Source organism: Saccoglossus kowalevskii, chromosome 6 (assembly GCF_978046115.1).
Source record: "Saccoglossus kowalevskii chromosome 6, keSacKowa6.1, whole genome shotgun sequence".
NCBI classification, from domain to species: Eukaryota; Metazoa; Hemichordata; class Enteropneusta; family Harrimaniidae; genus Saccoglossus; species Saccoglossus kowalevskii.
In genome coordinates this window covers 38,437,850-38,450,927 of record NC_140646.1, presented here as the reverse complement: position 1 = coordinate 38,450,927, position 13,078 = coordinate 38,437,850, and the positions used below count along the sequence as shown (strand labels likewise).

General features: G+C 33.8%; 1 protein-coding gene across 1 annotated transcript in view; it reads right to left on the bottom strand.

Moving 5' to 3' along the window:
* LOC100367355 (uncharacterized) overlaps positions 1-13,078 on the bottom strand; it is a 30,290-nt gene that overhangs the window by 3,762 nt on the left and 13,450 nt on the right. The window contains exons 5-9 of the mRNA XM_002733357.3: positions 4,963-7,757; positions 3,267-3,468; positions 2,298-2,376; positions 1,618-1,754; positions 214-351 (exon numbers count right to left, since the gene is read on the bottom strand). Coding sequence (XP_002733403.1) covers positions 214-351; positions 1,618-1,754; positions 2,298-2,376; positions 3,267-3,468; positions 4,963-7,757 — 3,351 coding nt within the window. The remainder of the gene's footprint in view (positions 1-213; positions 352-1,617; positions 1,755-2,297; positions 2,377-3,266; positions 3,469-4,962; positions 7,758-13,078) is intronic.

The following is a 13,078-nucleotide window of genomic DNA, read 5'->3' as shown; positions in this document are numbered from 1 at the left end:
TAGGATGAAGACAGCACTATGAAAAATCAAAATTTATAAAATAAAGTTGTTGTTTTTTATATGATAGCCATTTTCTCAATTACTCTTTGCTATTAGCGGTGGTGAAAGTTGCATCATTGACGCCAAATCGAAATGCAATAAAATAGTTATAAATTGTTTAAGTATAATTATAATAAACCAAAAACTATAAAAAAAAAATTTGTTTTTACATACTGTTAGCTTTACAAGCTTCACAAGGCAGGGTTTAATAACTTCATGTTGTAAACTTTCTTGCATGGAAGTCAATGATTTATATTTTCTGTTACAAGTATTATAACCAACTGGGGAGAGAGCAAAGGTCTTTACCGACAGCTGTAACAGAACACAAAGATACAATCAATGATAATGAACATTCACACACACAAAATGGTATAGGATGAATTCATAGTATCAGTAGATGATATGAGGTTGTTACGAGGATACCAAATTATGCACGAAGACAGTACAGCGGGAGTATCGTGCGACGCAGAACGAAGGTTGATGCGACGGCGTACTGTCTGATTGCATACTTTTCGGTATCCTCGTAATAACCTTATAATTATACATCTTTTCCTCCCAATGATACATCATGGGAATCTCAAAATCCAAAAAGTTTAGAACAGAACCCTGGTGGCAGCCATGCATGTTTGTTTTTATTGTTAGAGGACGCTCACGTGCGTAATCAATACATATTTGGAATTCACATTTCCTAATATGGTAGGATGAAAATACCCTTAATCTTAAGTAGCTAGAAGTTTAAAGCAATGGCTTTTTATCAAAAGCACAGAAGAAAATGTTTATGTCTGGAGTGTAGTGATATCTGTGGACACATTTAAATTTAAATGACTTCTTTTGAGTTAAATGACAAGTGCATGTAAGTCAACAAAAACAAGTCATTGTTAATGACATACGGTAGTCCTCGTTGGATTACGAGAAATGTTAATCATGTCAAAAATAAAGTGATACATTTATGCACCAAAAGCATAATTATTAATTTAGAGTAAATAATTGGCTGGTAATCGTAATTTATGGTCAGAAAGTAAACAGGATATGCTATTCATGCACTTTTTGTATCCAAACTGAACAACATATAATTTGAATGAAAAGCGACAAATCCTGTCAAAGATAGCACATTTTCAAAAGATAGATGCCAGTCGGCCATCTTTGATCTGATTATGGAACAAACTGACATGAACATATATCCTCATATATATATACAACAAGATACAACATGGCTGCCAGTCTGCCATCTTGGATTCAATCAGTGAACCACTTTATGTGCATATGTCACAGATAAAGTACTAAACACATGCAAAGAATGAACAGATTTGGTCCATAGGGTTCTGAAATATGACTTCGGATAGATGGACGAAGACCAAATTATAAGTCCCAGTTTTGAACTTTTTTTGAACGAGGACTAATAAAACTAAGAAATAACACACATTGTATTTGCTCTATCAGAAACACATAAGCAAAACTTAGTTGGCCATAGTTCTATTTAATATTACATGTCACTTTAATTTCATTTAGCAGATTTCCATTTAAACACAAAACCCAGTAAAAAATAATGCGTTTAGAGTATGCAGAGAAGACTCCTACCTGAGGGGATAATGTCCTAGCAGAGTCAGCAATAACAAATGAGTAATCATTAGTCATGTCATTGATGCAGTCTATTGTCAATTCACTTGCAACACAACTATTCAGCTGAACTATATCATCATCCAGGCACGGTGAATCTAAATAAACAAAACATATATTGTTACTTTTCTAATTTAAATGTCACTTTTGCAATATTTGAATCTTGTCCTGGTGCTCAGCAGAATTTATGTTTTCCTACTTATGGTGTTTGCTACTGGAAAATATGTATTAGAAGCCACCGCTTCTATTAATTAAAATTGTACAATGCAACAGAAGGGATATGACTTCTATTAGGGCATCTAGATGTATGAGAAATGGTGAATTTATTTATGTTTGTTCAAAAAGAATGGAATGCGACTTCTATTAGAGATGCGGCTTCCAATACAGATTTTACGGTACGGTACGGTACTTCAACTCATGAAATGCAATAAATATTTCAACACTTGTGTAAAATCAAAGAAACCATAAAAAGAACTCTAAAAGTAATCTAGTCTTATGTTAAACTAATCTACTTATGTTACAAGTATGTGTATGACAAAAACTGAAATGTGTTTTAACAGATTATTTACAAAAATGCATTCACTTCTAAAATAGTCTGATCAAAATATGGAAAAATTAATTCTAAATGTATGCACATTTACCTGGAAGCAGAGCACTTGATGGCAGAGGAGACTTCCTTAGCGATGACGTAAGAGGCGAGTGTTTGTTAGAGTTATCCACCTAATCAAAAGAATAAATAACATTGTAATGCTGATGTAACAAAATTAAATCACAAAACAAATTGATGTGCACCAGTCACCAATCATGAATGATACTAAATACTAAGTTTGAATGAAATCAGCCAAATCAAATGTCTGTACATTTGACATTGTTCAAATATTGATTATTGGTGTTTTCTGGTGTCTAAAATGCTCACCAATCGGTCAAATGTAAATGAAATGAAGTGAAAAAACCCTTTGATGTGCACATGTCTTCCATTATGACTTGCCTTTGTCTAAACTTTAAACAAAATCAGTTCAGCCATGTCTGTGAAATGATATTGTTCGGACTTTATCCAACAAGGACTAAAAATAGAATTCAATCTAATCCTTTCAAAGAAGTCGCATATATTTATGGAATTTTAAACTACTAGTGACAATAATAAATGAAAATAGATTGCAGATAATGCCAAATAATCATCCTAATTTATAGTTATCTCCCATGCAGACACATGCTATAATATAAATGCAAACTACTGTAGATAGCAACACCAAGTAACATACACATCAATACACAGATAAAACTAAGAGTATCATCATTTCCTTTTCTAGCGCCTTTTCTGTTTCCTCATGCCTTTTACGGACAGCAGTTAAACACACACAGCCACCAAATGTCATGGTTGAATTTTCAAAAAAACAATTGTTATTCATATGTTAATTAAAAAATACTGTTTTTGTTTTATTAGTAGAGCATGCTCTTATGTGAATGACAGAGTTGTGTCTATGGTCAAAATAAATCATCATTTTAATGATGAGTGAGCGTTGAGTGAGCTTCTAATAGAACAAATAAGGTAACAGGTCCCAAGAATACATAAATTAGATATTATTGAAATGCTATACAAGTCAACATACCAAGATAGTGTTTTTATCCAGTGTTGATGATAAACTCCTGAGGAAATTCTCTTGAGTACTGGATGAACTTGTATGTGATGGTAACTCATTGTTCCTATATGATAGACTATTGTAACTGTTACCAGACTCTTCTAAACTGGATTTGTCCACCATCAGTAAACTGGATTGGTTCAATGATGTATTATTTGGCTTACTAACAACTCTAATAAAATCAAGAAGAGGTTACAATTAAAAGCAAAGAAATCCTATCGCTCACAGCTGGAATAATGTAAGTGAATTAAATAATTGTCTGCAAGGTGAACAAGCATGAAACAGGCGAGACACAGAGACAACAATATGGTACTTGCACCATAGACCCTACAAATGGCAGGATGTAGGATTGCACATACATGTATTCACAAATCAGACTTATGCATGGCATTGTAATTATAACATATTGTACAAGTATGACTTGATGTTGGCAATAAATGAAATGTACCCTCACATGCATCTTCCTGTGATTGAGCATGGAATATACTGCATCTATTCATATTAAAAGTTAGTGATATATAACTGTGGAATAATGAAGTAAATTTGATGCCATAGTCACACGTTTTGTATGTTGTAATGTATTTGTCAATGCAGAGAGTGTGGGAATCATGGGAAAAAATGACTTAACTTCATGGTACAAAGTAATGTGGGATCACACATAAAAATCAACAAGTAAATGGTACAAGTCATAATACACAAATAGCATGAGACATTGAATCATTGAGTATTTATTCACTTGCACCAGACTTGTATGTAGGAAACATGTCATATATTGAAATCAAAACACTTTATTCTAGTTCGATCAATAAATCAGCTCAGGGAATTATGGTGTTAAAGTATGTTGATAATTAAACTGGATCACCATGAAGTTCACATAGACCTTTAAATCTTCAAAAATCACCTTCCCTTCGTCATTATAATTATATTCATGCAAGCAGAACTTCTCATTTCTGGTATATTTTGTTTGTGTTTGGAAACATTTTTTTTTTTACATTTGATCTTATATAAATACAGGCACACATCAACAGTCACATACTAATGCTGCATGTTATGAGTTGAGAATTTATATGCAATTCAGACTTGCATGTGACCTTGTATACAATGTATATTCACAGAGCTTTAGTACCATGGAACTGTGTGGTATATGCCATCAAAGAAATTTGCAACTTTGACTAACAGGTATGAAACACAGTCAATGATCTGTGATCAATGACGTGGGCCTTTCTCAAAATTGAATTGTCGCCAAAATAATCCATCCTAAAAATGTTCCATGGCAACCAGTTTTAAATCTCTCCCCAAATTTATTTGACAATTCTTGTCTCCAGGGGAACCCTTACTAACAATTTCTTGTAACTTTCAGGTATCCATACAATGACCCTATCAGGCAATGGTGAAAAAGCCTTTAAAAGAATTGTCCCCATGCCAGCCGAGCTGGACCCAGCTCTCTCCTGAAAGCTAATGAACTGGTAATTGTTTGAAAAATATTTCATAAAAATTTCATGAAAATTCATTTAATTATCTGAGTTGGCCTAGATGGATAGACAAAACAACTAGCAAAAACATTGGTGAATTAGCAAAAACTACAAAAGAAAGAATACTGTATTGATCTTTACGGTATTCCTTGTACAATACATCAAATTTGCAAGCAATTTAGAACAATAATTACCTTTTATTATGATGCAGCATTTGTGATACATGAATATTATGACCACTTTTCACTGGCACAGAACCCTTGATGGCTTCTTGTGGTAGAGGTGATAAAATAAGCTTGGGTACTAATTTCATACTCTTCAGTGCCTGCAACTCTCTCTGTTTGAGAGTACTGGTTCGCATTGGTCTCTTAGTAGCACTCTTTTGACGTATCACTTTCAATTTCTTGCTAGCCTTCACCGATAATGCAGTTAGCCGGAGTTTGTTCATAAAGCTTACTTGCTGATATTTCCTATTACAAGGCTCAGAAGAGACATTTTTCAGGGAGCTGTTAGAACAAAGTGATGATGCTGAAACACTTTTTATAGATGTTGGCGAGTCTGTGAGTACAGAGACAGGAGGTGCAACAGATAGGGAAGGCCGCTTGGGCGACTGTAATATGGGTGTATTCAGAGATGCTGCATTCATTTTCTCAGATTCATTGAAATGAGAAACCATTGGTTTAAGAGAATTATTAAATGTTGGGCTATAAGGGTTTTTACTGGCAGATTCCAAGCTTTTTTTTCGGTAAAAATCAAATAATAGACTTGGTGATTTCGGACTCTTCGGTGACTTTAAAAACTTTGGACTAGTTGGCGATCTTGCTCCAAAAAGAGCTTTGGGGGATAAACAAGAAGATGACATCAGACAAGGACTACTCAGAGCACGTTGTATTCCTTTAGGATACCTAGATAATGCTGCAATGGGCAAGTCAGGCTCAGTAGCAAAGTCTTCTTGACAGCTCTCAGCAGTTAAAGCTAACTGAGGTGATGGTATTTTCACAGCGGATTGGCTGCAGATGTTTTCAATAGAATCACCACTCATCTTTGGATGCTTATTTGAATCCTGATTTGAAATGTGACTGCTGCTTCCCACATCATTATATTCTGCTGCACGCTTGAAGAACCTGTGCCCTCTTCTTGGAGATGTTGGAAAATGCAATTCTTTTCTGACCAAAGAATAACGCATACGATGACGAACAGGACACAAGTCACTTTTAACAAACTGACCGGCAGCGTTACGCTTTTGCATCCTTGCCTTTGAACTCAACCAATCTAGCTTACTTTCACAATAATCTTGACTATACTGTGGTTGTGGATTATCACTATCAGATAAGTATCGTTCATTGCCTCCGGGTAAAGTACAGAAATTAAAACAACCACTATGTTCAAACTTTGGAGGAAGTTTTTCTAGACTGACTACAGGGAATTTATTCACATTTAACTGCTCCCTAGTTGGGGTACCATGCAGAGTTATAAGTCTTCTAGCAGCAGACTGATCTTTATTTCCCCAGTCATCAAGACTTCTACTTCTCATGAAGATGGATCTCTTTGTTCTTGTAAATGGTAACGATTTAAAATCACTGTCGGCATTGTCCCCATCTATAAGGTCAACTATTCTTGCGTTTCCCTTTTTCACTTCAATGTTTATATTTTCCCCTTCATCAATGTTTTTTTGCTGTTTCTGCATTTCAACCACTGATGGTTGTTCAGTGCTTTTCATGTCTTGTTGAGTAGAGCTATTTTCTTTTGCGGGGCTAAAACGAAAAGAAATTTCATCTTCAACATTGAAGATAATCTGAGAGTCATCTTGAGCAATAGATGTACTTGTATCCATACTCTTATTTTCTGTATCTAATACAGCACCAGTTCTGGAACTTGGGTCTAATAATAAAGACTGCATAGGACAAATTTTGTTTTGTGAATAAAAGTCACATTCATGTTCTTCATGTTCTTCTTTTGATGAAGATGTACATGATCTGGTACACCTGGAGTCAATATTAAAATGCTTGCATTTTTTTGCACGCACCAAACCAGGTTCAGCATTAGTATTACTTTCACAATCACTACTGGGAGTTGCATCATAGTAGACGTTTTCATCATGAAAAGAAACTTTCCTTATCTTTCTTCTTTGGCACCTATCATTATCACTCAATCTCTTTCTTTTCTTCCTAGGACTAACAACATCATCATCATCATCAGCTAGACTTTCAACATCAGCATCCTTTCCAGATACAAAACTCAGAGAGTTATCATCTGTTATTAAAATATCTGGACATAAAGACTCTTGGGAGATATCAGATTCAAGCGGATAATTTGTTGCATGATGTTCAGATTCAACTACTTTTGTGGAGGTAGTTTCTGGTAAAGTTAAATCAATGATGAGTTTGCCATTCTCATTAATTTCTTCAGCATTAGCAGTAGGAATGACAGAAGAAAGGTTGATGCAATGACCTTCTTTCTTGGAAACAACAGTATCAAAAAGATCCACATTTATCACATTACCATTTCTTAAAACCCTACTTTCAGATACTTCAATAGATCGAGTTCTTATCATCCTATTTTTTTGTCGAGCCAGTGGACTTGAATACTCAACATTTTCACTATCTCTTGGCAATGCTGGAGACTGTTTAAGGCTTGCATCTGTTTGTTGATCCTTACACACTTTTTGAGATACCTTAAAAACATTTTCTGAATTTCCATCTGTTGTACTTTCAAAATCATTTCCAGTAGTTTTCAAATCTTTTCTATGTCTTCCTTTACCTGTATCACTTTCATCATTATCTTCATCACTATTACTAGATACTTCGTAGCAGAGTTGTGATTCTGAAGAATCTTTATTTTTCTCTTTGATAAGTTGACAGAGTAACTTCATCAAACTTTCCTCACCAGGAGGTCCAGAGTCCAGCAGCTTTACAAGTTTGTCCACAGCAGAGGTTGGACTTAGTGGCCGCTCAGCTGCAATACTGGAGTCAGGATCTTTGGACAGAAACTGGAGAAGAAAAAAAACTTGATAAGAAGATAGATCCGATTCGTAGTGCAAGTCACACCCAGGTCAAACCTCATACTTGTGATTTCCATTAGAAGAGCACATTGGATTGTGGGAAAATCAATGTTTGTCAACACAAACGTTGTACATGCGCGGCGCGATGACTATTGCCCTTTCAAATGTGTTTCATTTAACATTTTACATTAGACTTGGCAACAATAATTTATTTGTTTCTGTTTTTATTCTGCAGCATTTGCATTTCCAGAATGTTTCATTTTTAAATTCAAACTCTTCTAAATTGTGGAAAAAAAATTATTTGCACTCAATCTGATTAAAATAAGATCCTAGTTTGGGCTTTTTTTTTTTTTTTTTTTTTTTTGGTTAAAATAATATAATATTCATATTTTTTTCATATATTCTATTATTTGTTGAAAAATGTATTTGCTGGTATTTTTTTTAAGTTTTGGTAATCGCGAAAGCCCACAAGGATCTGACCAACTACCTATACCTATACAAATCGCGTTCAAGTCTCGTAGAATCTGCAACCAATCAGAACTTGTGTTACAAATCACTTTCTAGAGCAGGAGAAGCGACACAACAAACAAACACATGAACAATGGTGGACTTGTTTTTCTGCTGTATTTTTTCGGAAGACGTATGCTAAGTTACATTGAACAGTGCAAATACGTAAGTTATCGTTATCGATTTCAGTAACTATTCACGTGCTTTGTTTTTTGAGCTGCCATTCGCCAGTTAGTTTAGCTTAGAAAATGTGTAACGTTATGAATTATTGATTTGATTGTAACGTAACAATCATAGGCGATTTTAGTATGTGGTTGGTTGCCGAAATCATTAGAACTTAAAAAACAAAAGGTCTCTGCCGAATTCTAGCAGGAAATAATGCTTATAAATGACACTAGTTATACAGGGTTGGCTTAAATCGTAGTAGCGGCAATTTTGGGCGTCTTTTATCATTTATAAACAATATTTTCTACTAGACTTCGGCAACCAATCGCATACGTTAGATTGTCAACTTCACGTCCCAGTAACACGTTATACTACTAGTAATTGTGGAGATAATTGGTTTTGTATTTTGTCCACACAGATTAATCATGGCAACCCAAACAAACCTGTGTGCAGTTTGTGATTTAAAGTTCCACGATAATCCAGATATCTAATGTGATGTTTTACAAGATATACAATTACCATCATGGACTCTACTATGTATACAGTTGGTGTTTTCATCGACCTAAAAAATGCGTTCAACACTATAGATCACAAAATCCTAGTCCAAAAATTATGTAATTATGGCATTCGAGGTGTTGGATAAGTAGCTATCTTAGTAACAGGTTACAGCAGGTCTGTATTGATGGTATTAACTCAGATCTAATGAGTATAATTCATGGTGTTCCGCAAGGTTCAATTCTTGGACCAACTTTATTTATACTATATGTAAATGATATCTGTAATGTATCATAATTGTTAAAGGTTATTCTATATGCAGATGATACTAACATATTTTTATCTAGAGAATATGAAGAAGTTACACTTATGGTTTATGGCTAACAAATTATCTTTAAATATTTCTAAAACTAACTACATGATTTTCTATTGTAATAATGTAAACGGTGTCCATCCAATCAATGATGTTTATATTGAAAGAGTGTATCATACTAAATTCTTATGTGTAGAACTGGACTGTAAATTCCAGTGGAAAGAATATGTGAAAAATATTCAGATTAAAGTTGCTAAAAACTTAGGTATTCTTTACAAATTAAAATACCTGTTAGACTCATCTGTATTTAAAAATCTGTATTTAACCCTTATATTGCCATATCTTGTGTATTGTTGTGAAATCTGAGGAAATACATATAAAATTGTTTATTTTTACTCCAAAAAAATGCTATAAGAATTGTTACAAAAGAGGGATACTTTGGCCATACAAAACCATTATTTTATAAACTAAATGTATTAAATGTATATGATCTAATTGAATTAGGCCAGACTTTTATTATTCCTTGTTTCGCGAACCCGCCGAATGAACAGGAGCTGAAAATGAAATAAAAATAAAATTTTATTACAGCGTAATTTCTCGCGCCCGCCGACTTGTAAGCGCAAAAAAATGCTAAAAAATATATTATTTTTATCTTCATTTTTATGCCGCCCGCCGCATAACAAATCCAAGCTGCATTTTCGTGGGAGTATCATGTAGTCTCGCGCAAATGAGAAACAAGGTTATACATGGAATAAAATTTTATTCCATTTCTTTGCTCCGATCAATGATCTCACTTACAATTCTTTGAGAATCACACAAATCTAATGGGAAAAATAAATTAATTTTATTTCTTTTCCCCCCTCCTCAAATTGCCTTTAAAAACTTGAGAAACAAGGAATAAAAAAAGTCTGGCCTTAAGAACCATGCTTGTAATGTATAATGTTTATCATAAAAAAGTCCCAGAAAACATCTTGAAGTACTTTACAAATACCCATGAAGTACACAGCCATAGTACAAGACAACATCTAGATTTCTGTATAAAATATAGAAGAACTACTCTCAAGTCAATGTGTATGTCATGTTATGGAGTCAAACTTTGGAATACTAGTAATATCAAAAATTATATTAAATATTGCAATAGTCAAACAAAATTTAAACACCTCTATGTAAAGAGTCTGTTAGATAAACCAGAACCTTGCCATGCCAAAATCATCACATCCCCTATAGTCACAATGTATACAGGTGGCAATGCTTCTTGTTGCCCTCTTTTCTATAGCTGTTATATCTATATGCTTGTAATTTTAATTCTTTTTTGTATGTCACATTTAGCGCTATAAAAATAGAAGACTTTGTTATTTTTGTTATCATCCATGTGTGATTTGTATGGGTTTTAATGACAAGCTTGTAAAAGCTCAGAATACAAATTGGAGGTGTTCATGATGTAAAAATAATTTGCAAACTTGCTAATTTACACGAGTAAATTATCCCGAACACTAGTGCCATGTAGATACATCAATGTATAATATCCCTATCAAATTTGGTGCAAATCCTTTGATTTGTTCACAAGATAATTTTCTGGAACACGCCTTAAACTCACACTTGAGCCAAAAATGAATCGTATAATTTGTAATAAAAAAATATTTATTTACATTAATGATGTGTTTTTTTTCACTCTGATTTTAAATGCATACAAGATCAACAAAGTGATATGTACATGTACATTGATTTATTCAGTTTGGTCTGCTTCCAAACTTTCATTAGAACATGAAGACTGATGAATCTGCCAATGCAGCATCCGATTCTAAACTGCATGTGTCATCTGATGACTCATCAGTCTCTGTATTGGCACAGTAATGGACCATATATTTTTCCACACAGTTAGCATGAGAGTCACAATTACTACAAGAACAGTTTCGTTCACATATATCACAGCAGTTGTGATGTGATTCCTTGTTTTTTAAAACACTTAAGTCTTTACTGGATGTAAAATCTTCAAATAATTTAACTCTCCTACAAAGAGTATCATTTTTGACATAACTTTTTAGTTTTGAACAAATGTCACGTAACATTCCACCGTGATAAAATAACACGGCATGAGATGGTTTACCATCTCTTCCAACTCTGCCAGATTCTTGTATATAGCTCTCGAGATCAAATGATGGCCCATAGTGAAGTACATGGTATGTTGATTTCATGTCAATGCCCATACCAAGAGCTGTTGTACAAAAAAATAATCTCAAAATTAGAAGTAGATAATTTAGGAAACTCTTTTAACTGCGAATCCTGGACTGTATTATCCGTCTCGCTGTGATTGAGGGTATTCCTCCTTAAAAAAATGATGACGTGTTCCTGTTGCATCAATAGATGAACAGTATACTATTGTCCTAAATGATTCATGTAGATCTTCATGTAGCTTGTCGACCATTCAATAAAATGATGATAGTCTGATGTTATCTCTGTTTGGGCAAACATTTACAACTTTGCAGTCTGCATAATAAACTTTCCTTAATCTGATTTTGCAGACATTTTGATGCTGTTGCTGTTAATGCCAAAACTCCGACACCAGGAAAAAACGATCTCAGTTCCCCAGTTCGGAATGCCCCTTCTTGTGCCTTTCGTCTGCTTTTGTTACTTGCATCAGATTTTTCACGCCTGTTAAATTGATCAAAAAAATTATGCTAAATTTAGATGTTAAAGAGATTCATGTTGAATTCAAGATTATGTCATGTTTGTCAGTTTTATCATTATCGGTACTGGGCCATCATCAGGATACTCAAAATAAAATAAAAATTGATTACAAGAGTCCAAAATGTGGTACATGTATATGGTAATAATGTTTTTTTTTTCATTTGTTTCTCAAAAAATCTCTGACATAGAATGAAAAAAATTGTATAGTGATACAAATCCTAATATTGTTGAAAAATTTCATAAAATTTACATAAGAATTTAGTCAGTTTCCAGATTATATATACAATGGAAGTTCTTTCCCATAATCCAGTGAGTGGTTTAGAATTACAGATCGACTCAAAATGCCTCTAGTGTCAATTATGGAAATAACATGCATACAAATATTACAAGCAAGCATACAAGCAATATACTTACCACTTTGGAATAGTATGAACTTCATCAACTACCAATAATACAATCTTATCACCATGATGTTGATGTAGCATATCTATGAAGGTGTACTTTGTTCCTCTGGGGTACCATATATATAGGTTGGCAACTTTCTATCAATCTGGATAACTCTGGCTATTTTTGCACTAAATCCCAACAAAGTCAAACTGTCTATCTGGAAGAATTACCAATTAATCAATCACCAAGATATTGAAATAATAACAGGAAGTATAGATTTTGAAATGAGATGAACCAGTCAAATTAAACAATTTCCAGTGACAGTACTGTTGTGCAAGTAAATTACCATTTATAAAATAAAACATTTAGAGGATAGAGGGACTGTGACTTGGTCTTTCATTAATGAGACAAGAGGCGATAATATTAAAACACAACCTCCTTGTATCCTTGTTAAAGTGACTAACATGAGTGGTAGGCGACTGACTAACTATGCCGATCCTACTTTAGGTCATTTGTTATTATCCAAGAAACGTTTCGAGCACCTGTGAGTACCGTAAAATCTGTATTAGAAGCCGCATCCCTAATAGAAGTCGCATCCATTCTTTTTGAATAATTGAGAACCAAAAATTCGTCATTTCTCATATGTGTAGATGCTCTAATAGAAGCCTCATCCCCTCTATTGCATTGTACCATTTTAATAGAAGCCGCGGTTTCTAATACAGATTTTACAGTAACAATGGTGTTTTCATTTATA